The sequence below is a fragment of the Apis florea genome, unplaced genomic scaffold, assembly GCF_048593485.1.
Source record: "Apis florea isolate Af1SG1 unplaced genomic scaffold, ASM4859348v1 contig_3798_pilon, whole genome shotgun sequence".
NCBI lineage: Eukaryota > Metazoa > Arthropoda > Insecta > Hymenoptera > Apidae > Apis > Apis florea.
The window spans coordinates 323,158-338,459 of NW_028256860.1; the positions used below are offsets into that span (position 1 = coordinate 323,158).

Consider the following 15,302-nt stretch of genomic DNA (forward strand, 5'->3'; position numbering starts at 1 on the left):
TATATATATATATATTATATATATATATATATATATATATATATAAATATTTCATTTTTGATGTTTAGAATCTATCCTATATTTTTACAATCATCCTGTACATACATATATACAAAATTAATACAAAATTATGTAAAATGTATTACAATTAATAAAATACAGAAAATATTCATAACATAATAAAAATGTTTTGCTATGAAGATAAAAGATTTTTCAATCTTGAAAATAATTGAATTTTTTTAACGAATACAATATTATAGATTTATGTATAAATTAATTTAATCCTTGTTATTTATTATTAAAATGTAGAGAAATTTATTGAGAAATATGTTCAAATTTTGTTTAAAAATTTTGTTATTTTATCAATGTTATGATTATTATACTTTTATTTTTTATTTATATGGCAAAAAATATGTTAAAATATAATTATTTTTAAATAAATTCAAAGTACTTATCGTAAAATTATGTTGATATTCAAAATATAATTTGTAATAAAAAGTACATTTTAATTTTTTACTGAATTCATGTTAATTATGTTATTGATTTTTTCGATTTTATCATTTCATGAATATCCAATGAATTGTTTGAAAATTATATAATTGATAAAAAGATTAAATATATTTTCATTAAACTTTTTATAATTTTTATATATTATATAACTATATTATATATATATATATATAATAGAGTCAGTACTCTTTCTACATTATACATTCTCTTATTATAGTGTTTGCATTATTATTTTCAAAAAAGGTAAAATGTTTATGTTGTAAACATGTTGAAAATATGTACAATAAATGTATAAGTTGGAATTTTTTATAACTTTTATAACAAACATTTTTAAGTATCTTTACAGATAAAACCTAAAATTCTATTTTATTCATATGGCAACTTATTGATTACATCATTAATTTTTTCTTCAGAAATTTTTGATTTTAATAAGTTAATTGTATGGTCAATAATAGCTTTTTCATTTGTTTTTAAAATTTTTATAATTTCATTTGTTGATGAAATTTTTGATACTTCAATCCAATATCCTTCAAGATATTTTAATAATTCTGCCATTGTTTCTTCGGAATCTTCCTCTTCTTCTTTCATTGCTGAAAAAATCCATATAATTATAAATTTTTTTATAAAAAATAAATTTATTTATAATTATTTATTATTATTTCATAATAATATAATTCACCTGTATGGATGCTAACTATAATATTTAAGATTGTTGCATCTATATCAACAGTAGAATCTGCTCTTAAAAATCCTTTCCATCGAAAATCAAGAATCATTTCTGCACATCTATGAATGCAAGAAGCTTTAATTTCATCTAAAGGATAAAGATTCCATGGATCAATAAAACTTATTAAAATTCTTTGTAGAATCTCTACTATTCTAATTAAATTATCTTCTTGTAAAATTTCTTGATGAATTTGGTGACCTTTCCGAAGAATTGAAAACAATTCTAACCAATCTTCAAGATATTTCAAAGTTGAAACTGAATAAAAAGTTTCATTCTGAGGAAAAACTTCTTCAAAAGATTCTAACATTCCTGTAAATTTTAATTTGTTGTTTTTAAAAATTAATAAATTATAATAAATTTTCTGCTTTATAAAAATGAATTAATTCTTTGCAATTTTATGTTCAGATTGTATATAGATCTTATTTTAATTATTTAAGTTCAATGTTTATTTTGGACAATGATTTTATGTTTAGATTGCATGTTCAGAATGCATATCCTTTGGACTGTACTATTATTATTATTTTCCTATTTTATTATAAATTACTTCATGTTTATTCATATTTATTTATATTAAATAATTACAAACTGCAAAGAATTAAAGAATTTTTAGCAAAAAATATAATAAAATAGCACCTGACAAAAAACTAGAAGACTCAAATAATTCATCCAATAATGTTCTTCCAGATGGAAAATCAATTTCTGCTGAAGAACGTAGAAAATTTGTGGTTGCAATTAAAAGTTCTTCTGTAAAAATTAGTTACAGATAGAAATAAATAAAAAAAATCTATTTGATTTTAATTTTATAATAAATAATATTATATTATTAGATTAAAAATAAATTATTAATAAAATATTTTTATATAATATTTATTTAAACAAAATATTGGATTTTGGAAAATTAATTATTAATATTAAAATATTAATACAATAAATAAAATACTATAACAAATACATGACTTATTATAATACTCACCATTTGTAGAGCTTTTTAAAATAAAAGGAACTACCTCTCTCAGAAAAGTTGATTTTTTTAAATTAATTCTCCATTTTGACTTTAAATTCATTTGAATATTCCAAAGTGCAGAACGTAAAAGTCGAAGTATTTGCACTAATATAGCAGTATCTTCAGATGAAAGAAGGTGAAGAATTATATCAAGAAGTTCTTCTTTCTCTCCTAATAAGTCAAGTACTGATGATTCACAAGTCATATTCCCAATTATTCCCAAAATTATTTCCTATAAATTATATAGAAATATTATAACTATAATAGATAAATAATTATTATAAAACATAATTTTAAAAATTTAATTTAGAAAACTAAAGAACTATTTTGATGGAAAAAATTTTTGTTTAAATTTATTTTTGGATTTTGGATTATATTTATTATTATTATGTTTTAAAATATTAAAATCTATATATATATATATATATATATGTTTATATATTATAGAAAACATATATAAAAATATATATATATGTTTTCTAAAATATAAAAACTTATAATTTTAATTTCTAAATTCTAATAAGCTTCTTTTTTATATTAAAATAATTAGTAATATATAAATAATACTAATAGATAATAGATTGTTTTTTTATTATAAATTTATTTAATTCAATATAATAATTCAATATTTAATTTTTTTTAATTAAATAACAAAATTATTAATAATTATAAGGATTCAATAAAAAAAAAGCTCATAGAATTTAAAAATTAAAGACAATAAACTCTTATATTTTAAAAATTTATATTTTAAAAATCATAGAAAAATTCAATATATACTTTTTAAAACTTTTATTGAATAAATGTAATAGATAATGAAAATGAAATATAAATATAAAGATAAAAGATATAATAATCTTGAAACAAATCGTACCGTAAATCTTGGTTCTTCAGAAGACTTCAAAGCAAATTCTGCAATTTTAAAAAAGTTATTTTCCATAAGAAAATGGACAATGTCTTTTTCTGTAGTCATATCCCATAATGTGCATAAATCGTTTTCTATCTTCTCATTCCAGCCATCTTCAGAAATCTTTAGAATATTTAATTTATTTATTGTAATTTTATATTGTAATTAAATTATTTTAAAAATATAATTATATAATAAATTTTAATATTTAACAAAAGTTATATATATATTAAATAACTTAAACATAATTATTATAATTTTATTATTATATTTTTTATATATTGTAATTTTAAAAAAATTAAATTTTATTTCTTAGTAATATAAATAATTTATAACAAAAGTTATATTATTATTTATATTATTATAAATATATTATTATCTAATTACTGAAATAAATAAAATATACATATGAATATTCATTTATATTTTATAAAATAAATAAATTTATAGAACTTATCAATTATATTTTATAAAATAAATAAATTTATAGAACTTATCAATTAATATATAATTATAATTTGATTTACTTATATTCATACAGATAATTTTTAATAAAAGACAAATTTAAATATTTTAATAAAAATAAATGAATTTAAGATATTAACTTATATATATTATTATTTAAGATAATATCTTAAATAAATATATCTCAATTTAAGACTTAATTCTTACCTTTGATATTGAAAATAAAATATTAATTATCCATTTGCCACTATAGAGAGTATCTCCTATAATATCTCCTTTTAACTTTTTAATTTCATTCTCTTCAATATCTTGACTTTCTAATATAATTGGTTTCACTTCGTCATTTTCAGATTTTAAAACATTATTCATTTTTCTATTCACAAAATCACTGTTTTATTTATAGTTTTTTTAAACAAATTAGCATTTGATTCTTTAGATTACTATTTTATATTAATAATAATTTAATAAATTTATTGACAAATTTTTCACAAATTTCTGACTCGAACTTGTTCCAAATGATTGATATAAAGAAAGATAACCTCACTTTCTTAATACTTCTTGCTTTCATATATTGCTAATCATATATTTTTTATTTTATTATTTTTATAATATTAATTTTTAAATGAATTTTAAGATTATTTATCTATATAATATTTCATTGTATCATATTATATAATATAGATTCTAAACTACAAATTCAAATTTATATTCCATTTACTATTTATTATATTGATAATTAATTCATAATTCAAGATCTCGATATAAAGTTTTGTATACAAAAATATTTGTAAACTAACATATGCTTAACTTTAACTTTTTTTTAATATTATATTATAATTATAATTATAGACGAAATAAAAAATATGTTTTAAAAAATATTTATTGTATTTTATAAATAAGAAAATTTATTAATTCAATATAATAAAATAATATTAAAAATTGTAATAATATAAAAAAATCACAATTATATTTCGCGTCACAAAAATATTCGCTTTAAAATTTATAGTAAAATAATAATTTTTTATAAAAATTAAGTATTGATTTTAATATTTTTTACTTGGATGCTTTAAAAATTTATAGTAAATAATTACTTATTATAAATGATAAATTTCTAGTAATAATTAAAATAACAATAAAATAAAAATATTGTTTTTTATAAAAATTATAAAAATATTTTATTTTTTTTTTGATTCTATAATACCTTTTAAATAATCTAAGATATTAAAAATTATTTTTTGTTAATTATATTTTTTATTTTTCATTTTTATTTCACATAAATTTATTATTCTTTTTTAATGTTATTTTTTATTATGTATTGTTATTTTTTATTATTTATTTTATTCGTTTATATAAGAATGTTTATACAATCGCATAAGATTCATTAATTTAATTTAATAATTTAATTAAATCTATAATGTGTCTTATAACATTTGTAAATATTCTAATAATTTAAAAATACTTTTCTCTTAGATTTACTTTTGTAATGCATAGATATTAAATTAACATTTTTGACATATAATAAATCAACATTTTTTTTTATTTTTATTATCTATTATAAAATCATACTCTTATAATATTATATACAGGGTATTTTATTAAATATATATTACTACTTTAAATTATATAGTAAATTATATAGTAAATTATATAATAGTTTTTAATTCTCTAAAGTCATATAATTGTATCAAAAATTAGTTTAGGAAATATTTTAATATTGTTAAGAATATTGTTAAGAAAATTTCCCTCGCTGTTAATAATAACTGTAATTTATTAATTTTTTACAAAAAAGATTCAATGTAACATTTATTTTTCTCGAATTAGAGTAATGCTTATCTTATATGTACATGTCGGACGATATTTTACATTTCTTTATGTTCTTTCATATCGAGTAATGTAGTCGAGTCGAATTTTTTGTATAAATTTTATTTTTCAAATAATGCCATAAAAAAAAAAATTGAGGGCGTTAAATCACATAATCGTGCCGAAAAATTAACAGGTCCGCCATATTCTCTTTAACGATATGAATAAAGTTGATCTCTTTATTGTTAACGCATAACGTACTGAGCATTCAATTAAATTCATATTAATTGATGAATATATAATGAATATATATTTTTCAATAATAATGTTAATAAAATTTGTGATGAAAAATTAGCATATTTTGATCTATAATACACTATCAATAAAATAAGCTCAATAATATAATTAATAGTGTACATATTGAAATTCTATTGATATTGATAATCAATATGTCAGAATAGTAATATTAGTAATAATGAATGTTTATATTTCACAATGTTATAGATCACAACATTTTTGTCATAGTAATATTAGTATAAAAAGTTATTGGTATAAAGTTAGTAAGAGAAAGTTTTCTAAATAATATTTACATTAAAATATTTCTTAAACTAATCATTTTTCATACATGAGTACTTTTATTATAGAATTATAAAACTGTATCGATTGGTGTATAAAAAAAATATATGATTCTATAAATAAATGATTTTTATATGTCCTTAATGCATTCACCTTCAAAAAAACTAATAACCAAAATATGCATCTCTTGAAATCATTTAATGTCCATCAAAATATTTCTCGCTGCGAATAATAATAATAATGTAATTCAAAATGACAATACTTAATGAAATATTCCATATAAGTATATAAAAAATAAAAAAAATCTATTGATTTACTTGATTTGAATATTATAAAATAAATAAAACGCATTTTTAATTTATAAATATTAAACAAATTTTAATTATCAAATTAAATTAATGAATCTTATACAACTACATAAACATTTTTGTAAACAGTTGTATCATTAAATGAATAAAAAATAAAACATTATAAAATGAATAATACTGATATTAAAGAATACATAAATTCGTTTGAAATAGAAATGAAATATAGAATATATTATTAATAAAAAATAAATAAAAATAATTTTTAATTTTTTAGACTGTTTAAAACATGTTTCAAAATCAAGAAAATATTAAAATTAATACTTAACTTTTATAAAAATTTGCTATTTTACTAAAAACTTTTAAAGTGAATATTTTTGTGATATGAAAAATAATTGTGTTATTTAATTTTTAATATTATTTAATTTTTATTATTTATTATAAATTAATTAAATAAATTGCTTTTATATAGAATACAAATTTATTTTTTTTACAATTAATAAAGATATAAATTGTAAAATAAAAATAACTGAAGTAAAGTATGTGAATTTTTATAAATATAAAAATAGACAACTAAAGTAACAGAAATATAATATATATTTATATAACTCCATTTTTATTTTCTTCTATTTTTTTATTTCTTTATGTATCAAAGTAGCTAATGTTGAAAGTGCCTGAAAATAATAAAACTATAATAAAATTTATTAAAATAATAAAATCAAAAAAAAAAATTTATAAATTTAAATTATAAAAATTATAAAGGCAATCATAATAAAATAATAAAATAATAGTTAATATAAAATTAATATAAAATTAATATAAAAAATTTAAATTAAAATAATATAAAAAAATTGAAATTAAAGAAAATAAAAACCTTATCGATTTCTTCTGGTGTCGCGTAACTGTAGCAAATTCTAAGATGTTGTTCAAGTTTCAAATAATCATAATTAAACGCATGACCAGGAATAAGAAAAACTCCTTGAGAAATACATTTGTTTGTCAATTCCATTACATCTTTTATTTTATTTACTTTTATCCAAACAAACATCCCACCTTTTGGAACATTCCATTCTGCTAATCCTATAAAATTAAGTTTTATATATATAAAAGAAATAGTTCAATTGAAAAGTATGTATTTTGATTTAAAAAAAATTTTTTTTTTTAAGTTTTTATCAACAAATGAAAATACCTGTAAGATGTTTCTCAATCAAAGATAGTGTAATATCTCGCCTTTTGCGATAAAAATTCTGTATTTCATTAAAATGTTGTTGCATTTTCTGCAAATTCCATGAATTCAATAATTTCAATAATAAAATCTATAAAAAATAGTAATTCATGAACAATAAAATGTAATATATTTATAAAAATTATTTTCATTTTTATAATACTTTAAATTCTTTAAATTCACGTGAAATTGTTAAATTACTTGCGATAAGGAAGAAGCATGGATACTTGTTGTTTCCATATGTATAGTTAATTTTTTAATAAATTCTTTATGCGCTGTAACAACACCTAATCGAAGTCCAGCACTAAGAATTTTACTAAAAGAATCCAAACGTATTACTCGTCCTTTAGTATCTAATTCTAAAAATGTTATAGGTTTCTTATTGACGAAATGAAGAAAACAATAAGGATCATCTTCCAGGATTAAAAAGTTGTATGTTTCAGCTAATTTATAAATTTCCCTTTTTCTGTATTCTGTTAAAATTGTTCCTGTTGGATTGGCTCCTGTTGGATTTAGATAAAGAATCTATGAAAAAAAAAAAATAAATAAATAAATAAAAAGATTTCTTTCCATTATAATACAAAATTTCCATGATAATATAAAATTTAATTATAAAATGACTAAAAAATAAATGAGTATAGAAATAATTTTTTTTATTTTTTAAGAACTTACTTTTGGTAATGGTTTATTATTATATTGCCTATTTTTACAAATTTTCATTATGTTTTCTGGAATTACACCATCTTCATCTTGTACAACTTCAATTAATTCTGGCATTAATGGTCTAAGCTAAAAATGTTAAATATTATTATAGAATTAAATTAAATAAAACTAAAAATAATAAAAAAAGAAATTAAATTTATAATGTTATAAAAAATAAGTTAATAAACAAATCAAAACTTTTACTGCATTCAAAATTCCATCGTAAGTTGGTGTTTGTATCATTACAGAATCGCCAATTTCTAAAATCATCTCGAAAACTTTGCTACATCCTTCCATCGATCCAGATGTGAAAAGTACATCCCAATCATTATACATTGGTTTATGCCAATGTTTTTGAAATTCTCTCATTTTTTTCAATAATGGTAAGTATCTTAAATTATAAAAGGAATTAATATAAAAAATTTTTATCTTATTATAATTATAAAAAAAATAAAAATAAAATAATAATAATAAACGAAAAAATAAAAATGTAATAAATTTGCATTGTTTTTATTTTTTATTTAAAAAGTTACCCTTGAGAGGGACCATATTGAAGTGACCAAGACAATTCTTCCCCAACTAATTTTACTTTTGTTCCATTTTTGTATGTTACAGAGATCTCTTTGAAAGGAAACATCTTTGCATTTGGCATTCCGTTAGCTAGACTTATTGCATTTTTACTTTCCAAAAATTTTATTGCTATATTATACATAAAAATTATGATTAAGTAAATAAAAATAAATATAAAAATAATATATAATATATATAAACCTCTGAATACATGTATACATATACATATATATATATCATAAGCTATATTAACTTTATCTTATAAATTTATATTTTTTAGATCGATTAAAACAAATACAAAATATTTGCTATACAAAAATCTCAGATTTATTTATTGAGTAATAAGCAATTTAAATTTACATTAAATGAAGCAAAACGAGATAGTGATGAACAGAAATGGAGTTGTCTCACTTTATCTATGTCTTGCTTTATTTAACACAAATCTAATTGTTTATCACTTATAATTTAATAAATAGATCTTAACTGATATTTTTGTATATATCAAATTTTATGTATTTTTTCTATCAATCTCTATAATCATCAAAAATATCTCACAAATATATTAATATTCTATATATTTTTTTTATATATATTTATATATATGTAATTTACTATATATAATTATTTTAAAAAATTAAAAATAAATATTATGAAATAATATATAATATTATGAATTATGCAAAAAGATAAATATTTTAATTGATATAACTAAGATAATATAAAAGCTTTTTTAAGAAAATTTTTTAAAATGTTCTTACCCCACTCACGAAGAATACTTGACTTTCGCCTATTTGTAATGTTCGTAAAAAATCTTTCAAAATTCATTTTCTATTTTATTATTTATTTAAAAAAAGTCATTTAAAAAATCTAATTAATCTTTCAATTTAGATTTTATTAAAAAAAAGTAAAATAGAATTGATAAATTAATAGCTTATAAATAAACTTTTTAATTCACATTCTAATTGAATTTTAATTGAAACTTCATCTATATTATATTATTGATGTTAAATGAGTCTCATACAATTAAAAGATTAATTTTAGTTGACTATGATGTAAATAAAAATCATCGTTATCAGTATTAATACTGTAGGTTATCACTTTACATTGATATACGTTATAATTTTGAATATCATAAAATAAATGTAATAAATATGTATTGAATTTCTAATAGATATAAATACATATTATTTATGAATCGAAAAAAGTTTGAGAAATAGTCTTAAAATATAAATGAATTGATTAAATATATAATATATATATAATTAAAAAAATTATAAAATAATTAAATTAATATTTAAAAATTATATAAAATTTTTTCTTTTTTTTAAAATAAATTAAATTATAATGATTATAATCAATGAAAATTTATATAACTAACATGATAATAAAATAATAAAAGAATATTAAATAAAAGTAACAGAGAACATTACTTCAATCTTTTATATTCAACATATTTTATTTCATTTTTGAAAAAATAGGGACATAATAAAGAAAATGAGTATTATTTATTGTAAAGATTGTTAATTATTGTATCGGAATTATTGTTATATAAATAGTATAAATCAAATACATTTTATTTAAAAAAATATATATCCAGAAAGAGAAAAAATACTTTTATTATTATTATTACTTATTATTATATACTTTATTATTCTCATATTCCAATAATTAAAAACTGTTCAGTAAACGAAATATTCAATAAAAATACATATATCACATCGAATATAAAACTATTAATTCCAAATTATGAATTTTAACATAAGTAGATAATGTCATTTTTTTATAATTCGTTTTCTCTTTTCATTTTTTTTTTGTTCTAAATTTAACAAGAAAAAAAAAGAAATATGAAATGTTTTAACAAATTATAATTAAAATATAAAATATAAATATTTTAAATACTTAATATAATAATATATATTAATATATTTTTAAACTGCTTGATTATTAAAAGAAATAAAAATTTATATGAAAGGAAGGCGTAATGAAAGAAAATAATAATAGGAAATGGTGAAAGTTTTATTATTCGTACATCAGGAAAGATTTTTCAAAACATTGCGAATGATTAATAGAACCTTTTTTTCATAATCATTCATAATTATAATTATAATAATTTTCTTTTCTTTGCATTATTATTTTCTTATTATATCACTTGCATCTTTTTTTTCTTTTCTAATTTACAGTTTGTCTATCCCTTTTTTATTATTTCTTCTCGCAATCATTAAATTGTCTATCATTATTAATTATTTTTTGATTTTTTAGTAGACATCAATTTTCGTTTCTTTTTATTGCCTTAAATAATTTCTTCTCTTATTATAATTACGGTGACAAAGATTATGATTGTCATCACTATAACTACTTATTGAACAAAATTGTTAATTATGTTATGTTATCTTTTTTGATTCATTCTGATTATTTTTTGCGTGATGGATTATTTAAATGAAAATAGAAGAAAATCCGGCAAAATAACATCAAAAGTTCAATATTGCAATATAATTATTAAATTATGTGACTAGCTTCATATTATATTATTTCCTTTTTCATATAAGATCATTTAAAGTAGATAGAAAAAATAACATTAACAAATAATATAATGAAAAATAATAAAATAATAAAAAGAAAAGAAATTAATAAATTAATAAAGAAATATATAATTCAATATACTAATTTAAATTTAAAATTGAAATTTAAATTCAAAATTTAAAAATAAAAATAAAAATTTTAAAATTTAAAAATAACAATAAAATGACAATTTTTAAAAAAAGTAAATATAATTATTTTTATTCAAAATCAAATTATTAGAGATTATAAACGCATCCCAATTAAAAAAACATATTATTAACATTTAGCTTTGATTTTTTAAATTTTTTATATTTATATGAGCATGCATTCATTCATAGATATCTCACATACCATAAATCATACACATATACGAAGAATTTCTGCTTTTGAATTGGCAGTCATTAAAGCGTCATTAATTAATTAATGAGGCAAGCATGAAAAATTAAAAATTAAAAATAAAAATGAAAAATGAAAATTGGAAAAAAAATTTGAAATTGAATATTTTCGATTTTATTAGAAGTAGAAGAAGCATATTTGACGGCATGATCTTTTGTTTATTATTATGAAATTTATAAAGTATTGACCACTTTAATATAAATTAATTTAAATTAAATAATCCTTTTTTCTATAACGATTTTATTTTAACGTAAAATAATCTTTATATGATTATTTGATTATATTATATATTATACATTTAATTATTTTATTTATACAATTGTTTGATTTAAAAGAAATATTTCTTCAACTTCAATAAATTTTATAGCTTTTATTTATTTGCTTCTCAAATTTTCGACTCAATTGATATAATTTTTATTTTTAATTACGCATATTATACATAAATAAATTAGATGAATATTAAAAATTAAAATATGAGATAATCAACATGAAGTCGAAGTGTTTTTTTTTATATCTTTTTTACAATTATATTAACATTTTTTTAAAATTTTGATATCTTCTTTCTTCTTATATTAACATAATAAATCGTTTCTTTTGAATACGAAAAAAAAAACGAATTTAAATTTTTTTCTTCGTTTTTTTTTATATTTGTTATTTACAATATTTATCTATAACATGCTACCATTTTTTTCTTTTTACAACAATTCGTTTAACGATTAATTAGTCTCTTGATTTTGTTTTTTTTTTTTTGTATCATAAATCTTACTGCACAAATCTTTATATTCTTTTATTTTTTTATTACATTTTTGATTAATTTTGATCTTTTTTTTCTTCTTTTCCCATAAAGCTTGTATTATTTTATTTCTGTCTTAAGCAAAAACTGGATTTGATTTTTTGCATATCCTTTTCCTCTTATTTGTTCTAATAAAGCTTTGATATTTATATCTTTTTTATTATTCTCATTACATCTAATTATATTTGATTCTTCTGTATTTCTCTCTTTTTTACAAAGTTCATAATTTCTTTTTTGTATTATGTTTGTTTTTCCAAAATTCTTTTATTTTTTTCATTAAGATTTTTTTTTAAGACTTTATTTCTTTATAATTTTTTTTTTTATATCAATTTTTAATATGTTTTTCATTTCAAGATATTTCATTAATAATAATCTTGTGTTTTTTCTTTAGATTTTTGTAATTTTATTTAATATAGTTTTTATTTAGTTTTAAATTTAATATAGTTTTTTTAATTTAGTTTTTTTCTTTTTCTTATTTAGTTCCTTTTATTTGAACGATTGTAGGAATTCCAACTTTTATATTTTCTCGAAATCATCTTATCAGTTATTTTTCAAATTTTCTTAATTATTCTTTATTTTTTTCAACATTCGTTTTCTTTATGGAAGGGATACTTTTGTGCGATTACTAACCATTTATAAAAACGGCAAGTTTTTTAGAGAATTAAAAGAGCGTTTCTTGAGACCAAATAGGTGGACTTGATGGCAATGGTGTTGGTGGTGGTCTATGTCTAAGCTCGATAGCTGGTGAACACGGAGGAGAACCGAGGCTACTCTGACTGCTGGTGCTCGTAGAGACTGCCTGAGACCTGTTATTATTACAGCAACAAATATCTAAAATTATTCTTTATAAATAATTTTAAAATAAATTATAAATAATGAATAATTTAAAATAAATGAATAAAATAATTACGAATAAAAATAAATAATTCTGGAATTTTTAAAAATGATAATACAAAAATATTTATTTATTAAAAAATTAGAAACGGTTAAGATATCGATTTCGATTCTTGTAATAGCTATATAAAAATAGCTCTATTGTAATAGCTATATAAAAATAGCTCTATAAAAGACTAAAAAAATACTGTAACTATTATAAGTTACAGTATATTATAAGTAACTGTTATAAGAAAAAAGATTCTATTGATATTGATTCTGATTGGATTATATATATTAATATATAACATTTTATAATACATAATATGTTATATATATTAATTTTTTTCAATTCTAAAACAATTTTATATCAATTCAATAGTATTTGTTGTATATTAAATTGATTAGAGAAGAGTAGTCAATTTTTAAATTTTTGTCCATAATAGTGATAATAAATAAATAAAAAATAATTTATTTTCTAGTTCATACTCCAGTGTGTGTGATTTTTATAGAGTTTTTCATGTATTCTCTTTAAATTTAGAAACCAAATTGCTTTTCTCAGTTTTTAAAAAACAATATTTTTAAACACAAATTTTTATAAAAACACGCAACACTAAATATTATGTGAAAAAATGTTTTAAAAATATTATAAGTTTCAAATTGGTCTTAAAAAACAAGTAAAAAGTTCTTAAATGGAATAGTGCTCATAATTATAATTATTTGAGATTTTGAATGAAATGCACAAGTTTAAAAAGATATATAATATATAAGATTATAAATATATGTAGTTTTTATATATTTGTATATTTTTACGAAAAGTTGTTTATTTGATATAAATTTCCTATATAGTATCAAATTCTTTAGATATTTCTAAGAAAAATATTGAAATGATTTTTAATTCAAAATTGAATAAATTGAAAAAATAGTAATTGCATAAAAAGCAAAATTTTTTTATTGCAATTCATCATTGTTGCAATTATGTGTAATCGATATTATAGAATCATTCGATAGAATACATATTTTCTAACGTAATATTAATTTTTTTTTAATAATATATTTTATAATTTTATTGTTTAATATTTTTAAATTTAAATTTAATTTTTAAAAAATTTTAAATAATTTTCGATTGACAAAAATTCTAATAAAAATTATTTTCCAAATAAAAATCTCTTTTTTAATATCATTACTAAATTATAGAAAAAAATAAGATTATAGTTCCAAAAGATAGAATAAAATTTTGCAAAAAGCAGAGAATGAATTTTATTTAAAATTTTAGTTTTTGGATATTTATTTATTTCTAAGATATGAATGAAAAACGAGATATAATGAAAAATTATACATATGATTATATTAAATTACTAATTATATCTATCCAGATGTTACTAATATAACAAATTTTTCACTGTTATATCATTATCATCATCGAGTAGCCTTCGACGATATTTAAAAATCAATTTTAATATATATATAAGATGTTTTATTTATAATCCATGAAAAATTTGATCACTCATTGACTTTTCAAGAAGTTGAACACATTTGACTAATAAAATGCCAAATATCTTAAAAATGAGAATAGAAAAATGTCTTATCTTGTTATCAATAATAACAATTATTGTTTTCGCTTCCAATAGGAATGATCCCGTAATAGGTATTGAATTTGCTTAGAACTTAAAAGTGAAGACCAATGAGAAAGCTAATATTTGCAATTTTTAATAAAAGCAATTGAAAGTTTTATATGGGATATTTTATAAATATCAAGATTATTAAATATTTAATGACAACAATTTTTACAGCGAAGATGATTGAATTAATCTTTATAGAATTCTTTATATCTTTATAGAATTATAGAATTCATTGTACTGAAAATTTTTCATTAATATTTCAGAAACTAATA

The 15,302-nt window shown here is 17.8% G+C and overlaps 3 protein-coding genes across 10 annotated transcripts in view; all 3 read right to left on the minus strand.

Annotated features, from left to right (window-relative positions):
* Nucleotides 1-54: 54 nt before the first annotated feature.
* LOC105735866 (uncharacterized) lies at nucleotides 55-4,637 on the minus strand. The gene is made up of 6 exons (XM_086915895.1): nucleotides 3,817-4,637; nucleotides 3,112-3,267; nucleotides 2,211-2,472; nucleotides 1,871-1,981; nucleotides 1,190-1,546; nucleotides 55-1,100 (listed from the first exon to the last, which is right to left on the minus strand). Exons 1-6 carry the CDS (start codon nucleotides 3,976-3,978, stop codon nucleotides 877-879), a joined length of 1,272 nt encoding a protein of 423 aa, XP_086772021.1. The 5' UTR covers nucleotides 3,979-4,637; the 3' UTR covers nucleotides 55-876.
* Nucleotides 4,638-6,693: 2,056 nt separating this feature from the next.
* On the minus strand, nucleotides 6,694-9,819 carry LOC100865689 (kynurenine/alpha-aminoadipate aminotransferase, mitochondrial). The gene is made up of 8 exons (XM_012484989.3): nucleotides 9,546-9,819; nucleotides 8,751-8,916; nucleotides 8,422-8,608; nucleotides 8,188-8,304; nucleotides 7,717-8,040; nucleotides 7,480-7,606; nucleotides 7,165-7,370; nucleotides 6,694-6,964 (listed from the first exon to the last, which is right to left on the minus strand). Exons 1-8 carry the CDS (start codon nucleotides 9,610-9,612, stop codon nucleotides 6,917-6,919), a joined length of 1,242 nt encoding a protein of 413 aa, XP_012340443.1. The 5' UTR covers nucleotides 9,613-9,819; the 3' UTR covers nucleotides 6,694-6,916.
* A 963-nt stretch (nucleotides 9,820-10,782) lies between these two features.
* LOC100869851 (uncharacterized) overlaps nucleotides 10,783-15,302 on the minus strand; it is a 57,765-nt gene continuing 53,245 nt past the window's right edge. For all 8 annotated transcript variants that reach the window (XM_086915932.1, XM_086915931.1, XM_086915926.1 and 5 more), the window contains one exon: nucleotides 10,783-13,341. In XM_086915932.1, coding sequence (XP_086772058.1) covers nucleotides 13,197-13,341 — 145 coding nt within the window. In that variant the 3' untranslated portion in view covers nucleotides 10,783-13,196. The remainder of the gene's footprint in view (nucleotides 13,342-15,302) is intronic.